Genomic DNA, 14,432 nt, shown 5'->3' with positions numbered 1-14,432 from the left:
GTGTGGTGTCATCTGCATATCTGAGGTTATTGATACTTCGCCCGGCAATCTTGATTCCAGCCTGTGCTTCCTCCAGCCCAGCGTTTCTCATGATGTACTCTGCATATAAGTTAAATAAGCAAGGTGACAATATTCAGCCTTGACGTACTCCTTTTCCTATTTGGAACCAGTCTATTGTTCCATGTCCAGTTCTAACTGTTTCTTCCTGACCTGCATACAGGTTTCTCAAGAGACAGGTCAGATGGTCTGGTATTCCCATCTCTTTCAGAATTTTCCACAGTTTGTTGTGATCCACACAGTCAAAGGCTTTGGCATAGTCAATGAAGCAGAAATAGATGTTTTTCTGGAACTCTCTTGCTTTTTCAATGATCCAGCAGATGTTGGCAATTTGATCTCTGGTTCCTCTGCCTTTTCTAAAACCAGCTTGAACATCTGGAAGTCACGGTTCACGTATTGCTGAAGCCTGGCTTGGAGAATTTTAAGCATTACTTTACTAGCGTGTGAGATGAGTAAAATTGTGTGGTAGTTTGAGCATTCTTTGGCATTGCCTTTCTTTGGGATTGGAATGAAAACTGACCTTTTCCAGTCCTGTGGCCACTGCTGAGTTTTCCAGATTTGCTGGCATATTGAGTGCAGCACTTTCACAGCATCATCTTTGAGGATTTGAAATAGCTCAACTGGAATTCCATCACCTCCACTAGCTTTGTTCGTAGTGATGCTTCCTAAGGCCCACTTGACTTCCCATTCCAGGATGTCTGGCTCTAGGTGATTGATCACACCATCATGATTATCTGGGTCATGAAGATATTTTTTGTATAGTTCTTCTGTGTATTCTTGCCACCTCTTCTTAATATCTTCTGTTTCTGTTAGGTCCCTACCATTTCTGTCCTTTATTGAGCCCATCTTTGCATGAAATGTTCCCTTGGTATCTCTAATTTTCTTGAAGAGATCTCTAGTCTTTCCCATTCTATTGTTTTCCTCTATTTCCCATTCTGCTTTTCTCTCTTTAAAAAAAATTTTTTTTAAATCTATTTGCAGAGAACAGAGGCTCCTCTCTAGTTGTGGTGCATGGGTTTCTCATTGAGGTGGCTTCTCTAGCTGTGGAGCACAAGCTAGGCCACATGGGCTCAGTACTTGCAGCTCCCAGGTGCTAGAACACGGGCTCAATAGTTGTGGCACCAGGGCTCAGTTGCTCACAGCATGTGGAATCTTCCCAGACCAGGGATCAAACCTGTATCCCCTGCATTGGCAGCAGAATTCTTATGCTCTGCGCCAACAGGGAAGTCCTTTGCCTTTCTCTTATAAGGACACTTAATGGATTTAGAGCCCATCCTAACATCGGAGATGATCTCATTCAAGATTCTTAATTACATCTGCAAAGACCCTTTTCTCAAATAAGGTCACAGTCCCATGTTCCAGGGGTGAGGACTTGGACACATGTTTTTTGGGGGGGTTCTATTCAGTCCTCTACCATGAGTCTATGATACATAGAGTGACTGATGAGGTCAAAGAGACAGGTAGGGTCTTTTTTTTTTAAGAAGACTAGATTTTACTCTAAATGTCGGGGGAAGAGACTGAATAGTTTTCAACCAGAGATTAGCCACCAGCTGGCTGAGATGTGGAAAACAGACTTCAGTGGATCAAGGTGGAGACAGGAAGATGAGTGCAGAGGTGATGATAGAGCCTGGACGGGGTGCGAGGCTCCTGAAGGGTCGAACTGGGGACAATGGGGAGGAATTGAGAATGACTCTGGGTTTGGGGCCTGAACAGCTGAGTGAATGAATGACCATTAATGAGACAGAGAAGACTGAGGGCCAGTCAGATGGGCCAGGAGGGAGGTATTGGTCATCATCCCCATACTGCAGCTGAGTCTCAGAGAAGGAAGAGCTTGCCCAAAGTCATGCATGCATGCTTAGTCACTCAGTCTCGTCCCATTCTTTGCAACCCTTTGGACTATAGCCCACCAGGCTCCATGGGATTTCCCAGGCAAGAAAATTGTAGTGGGTTACCATTTCCTCCAAGGTATCTTCCTGACCCAGGGGTTGAACTCGCATCTCCGATGTCTCTTGCACTGCAAGCAGGTTCTTTACCCACTAAGTCATATTTATTTGTTTGTTTGTTTGTTTGTTTATAGCACTAATTGAATTAACCACCTTGTGTGTGTCCTCCAAACCCATGTATGGTGGGTTGAATTGTGTCTCTTCATAAAGATGTTTGACTCAAGTCCTAATCTTTGTCACCTGTGACTATGATCTTACTTGGAAATGGGGTCTTTGCAGATGTTAATCAAGCTAAGAAGAGGTCATAACTGGATTAGGGTAGACGATGTCCTTGTAAGGAAAGCAAAAGTTGGACACAGGCGCATAGGAAGAACATCATGTGATGATGGAGGCAGACGTTGGGTGATGCAGCCCCAAGCCAAGGAATGCCATGGAAGCTGGAAGAGGCAAGGAAGGGCCCTCATCTAGAGACTTCAGAAGGAGCTTGGTCATGCTGAGACCTTGATCTCAACTTCCAGCATCTAGAACTGGAAAAGAATAGATTTTTGAGAATTTTCATGGTGGCCCAGTGGCTAAGACTGTGCACCCCCAATGCAAGGGCTCTGGGTTTGATCCCTGGTCAGGGAACTAGCTCGCACATGCAACTAAAGGTCTAGCATGATCCTGCATGCTGTGACTGAGACCCAGTGCAACCAAGTTAATTGAATAAATAATAAATATATGTATTTAAAAAAGGAATAGATTTCTGTTGTTTTAAGCCACCTTGTCTGTGGGACTTTGTTATAACATCCCCAGGAATCCAGTTCACCAAGTTTTGTCTGGGGGACTCCACCATGATGTGACCTGGAGCAGGAAGCTCCATGGCTCAGTCTGCTGGCACTGCTGTTACAAATAGGACAGACTGAGTGCTTTAAACAACAGACACTTGTTTCTCAGAGTGTAGAGGCAGAAAGCCCAGGAACAAGGTGCTGATCAGATTTGGTGTCTAGTGATACCTCAATTCCTGACTTGCAGACAGTTGCCTTTTTGCTGTGTTCTCACATGACCTTTCTTCTCTGTCTTTCTCTAAGAAGGATACTAATCTTGTCATGAGGGGCCTACACTTTTGACCCAATCATGTAAACCTAATCACCTCCCAAAGGCTCCTAAATCACCCCCAAACACTATCACAAGACAGTTAATTTTATGTGTCAACTCAACTGGTTGGAGGGATGGCTCAGATAGCTGGAGAAAGGAGATGTGTCCATGAAGGTGTTTTCAGAAGAGATGAGCATCTGAACTAGTGAACTGAGTAAAGCAGATAGCCTTTGCCAACACACTGTGTCTTTCCAATCAGCTGAGGCCTTGTTCAGGACAGTTCAGTCGCTCAGTCGTGTCCAACTCTTTGCAACCTCATGGACTGCAACACTCCAGGCTTCCCTGTCCTTCACCATCTCCCAGAGCTTGCTCAAACTCATGTCCACTGAGTTGGCGATGCCATCCAATGATCTTGTCCTCTCTCACTCCCTTCTCCGCCTGCCTTCAATCTTTCCTAGCATCAGGATCTTTTCAAATGAATCAGTTGTTTGCATCAGGTGGCCAAAGTATTGGAGCTTCAACTTCAGTTTCAGTCCTTCCAATGAACACCCAGGAATGATTTCCTTTAGGATGGACTGGTTGGATCTACTTGCAGTCCAAGGGACTCTCAAGAGTCTTCTCCAACACCACAGTTCAAAAGCATCAATTCTTTGGTGCTCAGCTTTCTTTATGGTCCAACTCTTACATCCATACACGACTACTGGAAAAACCATAGCTTTGACTATACTTACCTTTATTGGTAAAGTAATATCTCTGCTTTCTAATACGCTGTCTAGATTTGTCACAGCTTTTCTTCCAAGGAGCAAGTGTCTTTTAATTTCATGGCTGAGGTTATCTTCCACAAGGATTGTGAAAGTGAAAGTGAAGTCACTCAGTCGTGTCCAACTCTTTGGGACTCCAAGAACTGTAGCCCACTAGGCTCCTCTGTCTATGGGATTTCCTAGGCAAGAATACTGGAGGGGTTGCCATTTCCTTCTCCAGGAGATCTTCCCTACCCAGGTATCGAAGCTGGGTCTCCCGCATTGCAGGCAGACTCTTTACTGTCTGAGCCACAAGAGAAGCTAAAGCTAGCACAAGGAGCTGGGGGCATTTGGGGCGCGGGGCGCTGGGTGACGTGCAGTGGCAGCGGAAGCCCACGAGGTGAAGAAAGGGGAAGGAAGGCGATCACCTGGGGCCCCACCGACCCGACCCGCCCGCGGCGAGGACGGCTGACAGCTCACGCTCGGTCCACGGTCCACGAGGGGTGCAGGTCACCGCGGCAGCGGCGCGGAAGAACGAGGGGGAGACCCCGAAGTAAAGTTTGTCACTGTTTCCTTTGTTTCCCCATCTATTTGCCATGAAGTGATGGGACCGGATGCCATGATCTTTGTTTTTTGAATGCTGAGTTTTAAGCCAATTTTTTCACTCTTCTCTTTCACCTTCATCAAGAGGCTCTTTAGTTCTTCACTTTCTGCCATAAGGGTGGTGTCATCTGCATATCTGAGGTTATTGATATTTCTCCCGACACTCTTGATTCCAGCTTGTATTTCTTCCAGCCCAGCGTTTCTCATGATGTACTCTGCATATAAGTTAAATAAGCAGAGTGACAGTATACAGCCTTGATGTACTCCTTTCCCAATTTGGAGCCAGTCTGTTGTTCCATGTCTGGTTCTAACTGTTGTTTCTTGACCTACATGCACGTTTCTCAGGAGGCAGGTAAGATGGTCTGGTATTCCCATCTCTTTAAGAATTTCCCACAGCTTGTTGTGATCCACATGGTCAAAGGCTTTAGCATGGTCAATGAAGCAGAAGTAGATATTTTTCTGGAATTCTCTTGCTTTTTCTATGATCCAGTGGATACTGGTAATCTGATCTCTGGTTCCTCTGCCTTTTCTAAATCCAGCTTGTACACATGCACATACTGTTACCTCTGCTTTATTCTGTTCAGTAGAAGCTAGTCGTTAAGTGCAACCTACACTCAAGGGGAGGAGAGTTAGTTTCTACCTCTAGAGGGGATGACCATCAAGGAATTTACAGTCAGATTTAAAAACCACTGCACTGTGCATCTGGCCAAGTTATTTCACCTTCCTTTTCTCCACTTCTCCAGCTGAATATGGAGATGAAAACTAGCACCTGATTATTGAATAGGTTAGTAAGAGTGACAGGTTAGTATCTGTCACTAGGCAAACACTCAGGAAGTGACAACTGTTTTATGTGCCTGGGACATGTCCCTTCTGCATGTGAGTGAGTCTCACTTTCGTAGCAAACTATGCTGTTGGTTTAAGAATGGTTGAATCTCACTAGGGAATGGGAGAAGAAATTTGCAGGTGAAATGACTGACAAGAGATTAGTGCCAAATAGCTCACACAGTTCAATCTAAAAAAACCAAACAGTTCAACCAAAAAAAAAAAAAAAAGGCAGAAGATCTAAATAGACATTTCTCTGGGACTTCTCTGGTGGCTCCATGCAAGAGACCACAGTGTAAGAGACCACCTGCAATTCTGTAGATGAATGTTCAGTCCCTGCGTCAGGAAGATCCCCTCGTAGGAGGAAATGGTAACCCACTCCAGGATTCTTGCCTAGGAAATCCCATGGACAGAGGAGCCTGGTAGCCTGTAGTCCGTAGGGTCACAAAAGAGTTGGACAGGACTTAGGGACTAAATAACAACAACAGCATGGCAATTCTGTGTTTAACTCTTTAATGAACTGTCACAGCAGCTAAAGCATTTTACATTCCCATCGAGCAGAGCTCCAGGTTTTCCATATGCTCATTCACACTTGTGATTTTCTCCTTTTTTGATTACAACTGGTTTGTGAGGTGGTGTCTCACTGTGATTTTGATTTGCAAATAAATGCTATTAAGTAATTAAAAAATCAAAATCAATGCAAACAAAAGTCCATGATGAACAAAATATCAGAATCTTAAAACAGGATTCTGCATTTGTATACTCATTTCTCTCACCTCACTGTTTTCTGTCTGTTGGTTTGTTTTGTGTTTTGTTTTGGCTTTTTTGGGGGGAGATCACACTGCCCTGTTTGTGGGATCTTAGTTCCCCCACCAGAATCTAACCTGGACTCACCGCAGTGAAAGTGCAGAGTCTTAACCACTAGACTGTGGGGGAATTCCCACCTCTCCGTATTTTAAATTGTGATATTTAATTTATGTGGGTTTTTCTGCACTGATTTTGATTTCCTAAAAACATATTGCATGGAAATATTTTTATCCTTTTACGACAATTTAAAAAATATTATTTATATTTACTGCTTTGTTTTTTTGGCGTCCCTGTCCCCAAATGTTGCACCCGGGGCCAGCCAGCTTCTCTCATGCCTTCTCAACCCACTCCGCATCCTGTTCAAGCTCCCGAGTCAGGCCCAGCTATGACCTCCAGGGGGCGCTGCTGCTCTGCTCAAGCTCAGCCCAGCACCTTGCACGCTAAGCGCTTGATTCCGTTTATTGACGTCTCCCAGACCAGATTCCTCCTCTGTAAGATGGAAATGATAACGTTAGACTTGCGGGATGACTCAGCAGCCTTGGCCATGCCCTGCCCAGGACTCAGTCCCTACTCAGTACACAGTGATAATCATGACTATTTCCTCAGAGTGCAGAGAGAAGAATATTTTACAATTTTACTACAGAGAATTTGAAAACCTCATAAAAGTAGGCAGAGTGGTATAATGAGTTCCCAGCCCCAGCCCTGACCACCATCACCCCCTGGCCAACTCTACTCCATCTACCTCACCTAGGATTATTATTTTAAGTCAAATTCCAGTGCTCTGTAAAGCTTATCATTCTGTGAATATTTTACTTTGAATCTCTAAAAGATAGACTTGCGGCGAAAAGTGGGGGACTAACCACATTGCTATTATCATGTTTTAAAACCTTTGCCAAGAATTTTTTAATACACAGATTCCAATATAGCTGGGAAAGGAAGGGGTTGCCTCTCAGTTCCATCAGTCTCTTGTCAAGAGAACTTGGGCAAATTGTTGAATTTCTCTGGTTTATTTTTCTCATCAGGCAACCAGGGTAGCATGTACCTTAGGGCCCACATGCTACAACTACTGAAGCCCATGGTCTAGTGCCTGTGCTCCACAAGAAGAGAAGTCACAACAATGAGAAGCCCGCACACCACAACTAGAGAGTAGCCCTCACTTATCGAAACTGGAGAAAGCCCTCCCTCATGCAACAGTGAAAATCAAGCATAGCCAAAAGTAAATTTTTTAAGAAAAGAAAAGCAGGGTAGCAAACTGAAGTCCTCAAGTCACTGGGAATATTGGTGAAGGCATGTGTATTAATACCTGCAACTTCGGAGTCCCTAGAAATACATTAATATGACTATGCCATATGTAGAAAACAAACTTGTGGTTCAGTTAAGTTCAGTTGCTCAGTTTTATCCAACTCTTTGCAACCCAATGGACTGCAGCATGCTAGGCTTCCCCATCGTTCACCAACTCCCAATGCCTACTCAAACTCACGTCCATAGAGTCAGTGATGCCATCCAACCATGTCATCCTCTGTCGTCCCCTTCTCCTCTTGCCTTCAACCTTTCCCAGCATCAGGGTTTTTTCAAACGAGTCAGTTCTTCCCGTAGAGTGGCCAAAGTATTGGAGTTTCAGCTTCAGCATCCATCCTTCCAATGAACATTCAGGACTGATTTCTTTTAGTATGGACTGGCTGGATCTCCTTGCAGTCCAAGGGACTCTCAAGAGTCTTCTCCAACACCATGGTTCAAAAGCATCAATTCTTCGACACTCAGCTTTCTTTATAGTCCAGCTCTCACATCCATACATGACTACTGGAAAAACCATAGCTTTGACTAAATGGACCTTTGTTGGAAAAGTAATGTCTCTGTTTTTTAATATGCTGTCCAGGTTGGTCATAACTTTCCTTCTAAGGAGTAAGCATCTTTTAATTTCATGGCTGCAGTCACCATCTGCAATGATTTTGGATCCCCCCAAAATAAAGGCTCTCACTAGTTCCATTGTTTCCCCATCTATTTGCCTTGAAGTGATGAGACCAGATGCCATGATCTTAGTTTTCTGGGTGTTGAGCTTTAAGCCAACTTTTTCACTCTCCTCTTTCACTTTCATCAAGAGGCTCTTTAGTTCTTCTTCACTTTCTGCCATAAGGGTAGTGTCATCTATCTGAGGTTATTGATATTTCTCCTGGCAATCTTGATTCCAGCTTGTGTTTCATATAACCCAGCATTTCTCATGATGTACTCTGCATATAAGTTAAATAAGCAGGGTGACAATATATATAGCCTTGATGTACCCCTTTCCCGATTTGGAACCAGTCTGTTGTTCCATGTCCAGTTCTAACTGTTGCTTCCTGACCTGCATACAGATTTCTCAAGAGGCAGGTCAGGTGGTCTGGTATTCCCATCTCTTTAAGAATTTTCCACAGTTTGTTGTGATCCACACAGTCAAAGGCTTTGGTGTAGTCAATAAAGCAGAAGTAGATGTTTTTCTGGAACTCTCTTGCTTTTTCAATGATCCAGCAGATGTTGGCAATTTGATCTCTGGTTCCTCTGCCTTTTCTAAATCCACTTTGAACATCTGGAAGTTCATGGTTCATGTACTGTTGAAGCCTGGCTTGGAAAATTTTGAGCATTACTTTACTAGCATGAGAGATGAGTGCAATTGTGCGGTAGCTTGAGCATCTTTTGGCATTGCCTTTCTTTGGGATTGGAATGAAAACTAACCTTTTCCAGTCCTGTGGCCACTGCTGAGTTTTCCAGATTTGCTGGCATATTGAGTGCAGCACTTTAAAAGCATCATCTTTTAGGATTTGAAAGAGCTCAACTGGAATTCCATCACTGCCAATGGTTTTGTTCGTAGTGATGGTTCCTAAGGCTCACTTGACTTTGTATTCCAGGATGTCAGACTCTAGGTGAGTGATCACACCATTGTGATTATCTGGGTCATGAAGATCTTTTTTGTATAGTTCTTCTGTGTATTCTTGCCACCTCTTCTTAATATTTTCTTCTTCTGTTAGGTCCATACCATTTCTGTCCTTTATTGTGCCCATCTTTGCATGAAATGTTCCCTCAGTATCTCTAATTTTCTTGAAGAGATCTCTAGTCTTTCCCATTCTATTGTTTTCCTCTATTTCTTTGCATTAATCACTGAGGAAGGCTTTCTTATGTCTCCTTGACTATTCTTTGGAACTCTGCATTCAAATGGGTATATCTTTCCTTTTCTCCTTTACCTTTAGCTTCTCTTCTTTTCACAGCTATTGGTAAGGCCTTATCAGACAGTCATTTTGCTTTTTTGCAATTCTTTTTCTTGGGAATGGTGTTGATCACTGCCTCCTGTACAATGTCATGAACCTCTGTCCATAGTTCTTCCGGCACTCTGTCTAGCAGATCTAGTCCCTTAAATCTATTTCTCACTTCCACTGTATATCGTAAGGGATTTGATTTAGGTCATACCTAAATGGTCTAGTGGTTTTCCTTACTTTCTTCCATTTAAGTCTGAATTTGGCAATAAGGAGTTCATGATCTCAGCCACAGTCAGCTCTCAGTCTTGTTTTGGCTGACTGTATAGAGCTTCTCCATCTTTGGCTGCAAAGAATATAATCAATCTGATTTTGGTATTGACCATCTGGTGATGTCCATGTGTAGAGTCTTCTCTTGTGTTCTTGGAAGAAGGTGTTTGCTATGACCAGCGCGTTCTCTTGGCAAAACTGTTAGCCTTTGCCCTGCTTCATTCTGTACTTCAAGGCCAAATTTGCCTGTTACTCCAGGTATCCTTGACTTCCTCCATTTTCATTCCTGTCCCTTTTAATGAAAAGGACATCTTTCTTAGGTGTTAGTTCTAGAAGGTCTTGTAGGTCTTCATAGAACCATTCAACCTCAGCTTCTTCATCACTACTGGTCGGGACAGAGACTTGGACTACCATGATATTGAATGGTTTGCCTAGGAAATGAACGGAGATCATTCTGTCATTTTTGAGATTGCATCCAAGTACTGCATTTCGGACTCTTTCGTTGACTATGATGGCTACTCCATTTCTTCTAAGGGATTCTGGCCCACAGTAGTAGATGTAATGGTCATCTGAGTTAAATTCACCCATTCCCGTCCATTTTAGTTCACTGATTCCTAAAATGTTGATGTTCACTCTCACCATCTCCTGTTTGACCACTTCCAATTTGCCTAGATTCATGGTCCTAACATTTCAGGTTCCTATGCAATATTGCTCTTTACAGCATCGGACTTTACTTCCATCACCAATCATATCCACAGCTGGGTGTTGTTTCTGCTTTTGCTCATCCTCTTCATTCTTTCTGGAGTTATTTCTGCATTGATTTCCAGTAGCATATTGGGCACCTACCAACCTGGGAAGTTCATCTTTCAGTGTCCTATCTTTTTGCCTTTTCATACTGTTCATGGGTTACCAGGTAACTTGTGGTTGCCAGAGTAGAAAATGGGGTGGGGTGTGTGTGAAATAGGAGACTGATATATACACGCTGTGATGGTGTTTAGTTGCTAAGTTGTGTCCGACTCTTGTGACCCCATGGACTGGAGCCCACTAGGCTCCTCTGTTCATGGAATTTCCCAGGCAAGAATATTGGAGTGCGTTGCCATTACCTCCTCCAGGTGGTCTTCCTGACCCAGGGATCGAACCCACATCCTCTGCATTGCAGGCTGATTCTTTTCCACTGAGCGAACAGGGAAGCCCAACACACCACTATATATAAAATAGATAGCTAATAAGAATCTACTGTATAGCACAAGGAACTCTACTTGTGCTCTGTAATGATCTATACGGAAAAAGAATCTTAAAAAGAGTGGCTTTACACACACACACACACACACACACACACACACACGTATATATAAATAACTGATTCACTTTCCTTTACAGCAGTAACTAACACAACATTGTAAATCAACTATGCTCCAATAAATGTTAAAAAAATAAAAGACAAAAAATAATTTTAAAAATAATATGACTATGGTAACATGAGCTTCCCAGGTGGCACAGTGGTAAAGAATCTGCCTCCCAGAGCAGAAGATGCAAGAGATGTGGGTTTGATCCCTGGGTTGGGAAGATCCCCTGGAGAAGGGAATGGCTACCCATTCCAGTATTCTTGCCTGGAGAACCCCATGGACAGAGGAGCTTGGTGGGCTACAGTCCATGGGGTCGCAAAGAGTCAGACACAACAATGATTGAACAAGCACGCCTGCAACATGAGTATAGTGACAGAATGAAGGGATGGTTCTCAACCAGGGGCTGGAGGTGAGGACTCTGCCACACAGGGCGTACCTGGCCAGGTCGGAATCATTTTTGAGAGGGGTGGTGCTACTGGCATCTAGTATGTGGAGGCCAAGGATGCTGTTCAATATACCACAGTGTACAGAATGGCTCCCCAACAAAGAATGATCCGGCTCCAAAGTCAGCAGAGCCAAGGCTGAGAAACCGTGTTCTAGAGACTTGGAGTTCGTTAACTCTTGCTGAACCTTTGACAGTTGGAGCCTTTGATTCCTGACTCTGCCACTGGTTGGGTGGACGTGGTAGTAGTAAAAATATTGCAGAAAGGGGAACCCCTTCTAGGGCCCAAGAGTGGGCTCTTGTCTAACACTTGGGAATGAATTGTCAAGGAGATACACGTGCTGACAAAACAAGAGAATTTATTGGGAAGGGGCACCCTGGAGGAGAGCAGGAGGGTGAGGAAAAGTTGAAGGACTTCTCTGCCATGTGGCTCCCACTTTCATGTTTTATGGTGATGGAATTAGTTTTGGGGTTGTCTCTGGCCAACATTCTGACTCAGTGTCCTTCCTGGTGGTACATGCCTTACTCAGCCAAGATGGATTCCAGCGAGGTGGATTCTGGGAGGTTGGTAGGACATGTGGGCATCTCCTTTGACCTTTCCCAAATTCTTTCAGTTGGTAATGGCTTGTTAGTTCCATCCATGTTCCTTACCAGGGCCTCCTGTCACAAAATAACTCACACAAATGGTTACTATAGTGCCTGGCCAGGGTGGGCGGTTTCAGTCAGTGTTTCCCCTAGCAAAAACAGTCATCAACAGGACTTCCCCAGTGGTCCAGTGGCTAAGATTCCTTGCTCCTAATAGGGGGAGGGTCAGGGAGGGGCCGGGGTTCGATCCCTGATCAGGGAACTAGATCCTATATGCCACAACCAAGAGTTCAGGTACTACAACTAAAAATCCTGCCTGCCACAATGAAGATCAAAGATTTCATGTGTCAGCAATTAAGACCTGGCACAACCAAATAAAAAATAAATAAATAAAAATAGCAATTAATCACAACGAACATTTCATGGGGTCTTTGCATGAACCAGGCATGGTGCTAGCCTCACAGTCTCTGTAAGTACATTTCATTCTCTCACCCACCAGGAAGGTGGTTGAGAAAATTTAAGCCCAGGGAGGCCAAGTGGCCTAAACAAGGGGCTACATCTCTTTGGACCTCATTTCCTTCATTGGCGGACTTCCCTGGTAGCTTAGACAATTAAGAATCTGCCTGCAATGCAGGATACCCAGGTTTAATTCCTGGGTCAGGAAGATCCCTTGGAGAAAGGGAATAGCAATCCACTCCAGTATTCTTGCCTGGAGAATCCCATGGACAGAGGAGCCTGGCAGGCTATAGTCAACGGAGTCACAAAGAGTCGGACATGACTGAGAGATGAATACACACACTCCTTCATTGGTGGGACGGGATTATGAGGTGTGCCTCTTGAGGTTGTTGTGAGGACTGCCCTCCACAAAGGGCATCTGCTAGGATGAGCCCATTAGCCAGCACACAACGGTTAACCGCCAAGTCTGGCTAAGTGCCCAGCCTAGCGAGGGCTGGAGAGCCAAACAATTTCTTTCATTATCCTAGTTGCTGGGAGAATTGGCAGAGAGACCCGTGAAGTGCCTGAGACAAAAGTTACTAGGATTACTGGGAGCATGACTTTCAGGCAATGCCAAACCCAGGAAACTTTCTTCTCCAGCCTACTTCCCCAGAAGATTCCAAATTGGCCCTTTCACCACCAGTAGGAGCTGGAGGAAGGCTGGAGCCCCCAAGGAAAACCTCTTTCCTTTCTGGGGAATCCAGGCTTACTTGTTGTCTCCTTAGGTGACCAACAGGAGGTGAGAAAGATGGATCATTGTGGATGAGCTGACTGATTGGACAGTTATGGACTCAGCACCCACTATGTGCCAGGCGCGCTGACCTTGGCAGACAGGGACGTCACGTTCTTGTAGGAGGGACAAACAGTAAACGAAGAAGAAACATCAGCTGGTGGTGAGTACTGTGCAGAGAATAGGGTGATGGTGCGGGGAGTAATTTGAGAGGTCAAGGAGTAATGGAATGGTCAGAGAGAGCCTCTCAGGAAATGGTGTTTGAGCTGGAATGTGAATAACTTGAAAAGGTGCAGCATGGGAGTTCAAGTATGGCATATGCAAAGGCCCTAAGACTGAGATAAATTGGCCAGCATTAGGCCGGAGGAGAAGGGGACAACAGAGGATGAGATGGTTGGATGGCAGCACTGACTCAAGGGACTTAAGTTTGAGCAAGCTCCAGGAGTTGGTGATGGACAGGGAAGTGTGGCGTGCTGCAGTCCATGGGGTCGCAGAGAATTGGACATGACTAAGTGACTACTGAACTGAAACCGGCTTCCCAGGTGGCTCAGTGGTAAAGAATCTCTTTGTCAATGCAGGAGATGCAGTAGATGTGGGTTCAATCCTTGGGTCAGAAAGATGCCCTGGAGAAGGAAATGGCAACCCACTCCAGTATTCTTGCCTGGAGAATTCCATGGACAGAGGAGCCTGTCAGGGTTACAGTCCATGGGGTCGCAAAGAGTTGGACACGACTGAGCAACTAACACTTTAACTTTTTGCTGTAAAAAACTGTCACAGTGAGTGAAACAGCATTCGTGAATTCTTCGAGTCCTCCTAGGGAATCCTCCAAACCTAGAGTGGTCCTGGGGACCCCTGAACAGAAAAGCCTTTCCGGAGGGACAAAGCAGGGAAGGGAGTTAGGGCAGAGAAAAAAAAGATGAGCTAAAGTTCAGGCTGTTAGGTAAAACTATTTCTTGAGTGCCTGTATGTAAAGTGGGGCCTTTTAAAAAATATATATGAACAAGTGGAAAAGCATATCATATTTTTATTGTTTTTGACTGCACATGTGGGATGTAGGCTCTTCGTTCCCCAAACAGGGATCGACCCCGAGCCCTCTGCATTAGGAGCATGGAGGCTTAACCACTGGACCACCAAGGAAGTCCCTTTTTCTTTATTTGTTTGATTGGAGTATCATTGCTTTACAATGCTGTGTTAGTTTCTGCTGTACGATGAAATGAATCAGTCATATGTATGCATATAAACCCTCCCTCCTGAGCCTCTGTCCTGCTTCTCCTTTCCACCCTTCTTTGTC

At 44.5% G+C, this 14,432-nt stretch overlaps 1 protein-coding gene across 1 annotated transcript in view; it reads left to right on the top strand.

Annotated features, from left to right (window-relative positions):
* Positions 1–13,304, top strand: part of TMEM38A (transmembrane protein 38A) — a 60,354-nt gene extending 47,050 nt beyond the window's left edge. The window contains exon 7 of the mRNA XM_081496639.1: positions 13,137–13,304. Within this exon, the coding sequence (XP_081352765.1) occupies positions 13,137–13,154 (18 nt within the window). The 3' untranslated portion in view covers positions 13,155–13,304. The remainder of the gene's footprint in view (positions 1–13,136) is intronic.
* The last annotated feature ends 1,128 nt before the right edge of the window (positions 13,305–14,432 follow it).

Source organism: Giraffa tippelskirchi, chromosome 6 (assembly GCF_054371585.1).
Source record: "Giraffa tippelskirchi isolate mGirTip1 chromosome 6, T2T-mGirTip1v1.2.pri, whole genome shotgun sequence".
NCBI classification, from domain to species: domain Eukaryota; kingdom Metazoa; phylum Chordata; class Mammalia; order Artiodactyla; family Giraffidae; genus Giraffa; species Giraffa tippelskirchi.
Note: the sequence above shows the minus strand (reverse complement) of the source record. Positions and strands in the feature narration are given on the sequence as shown.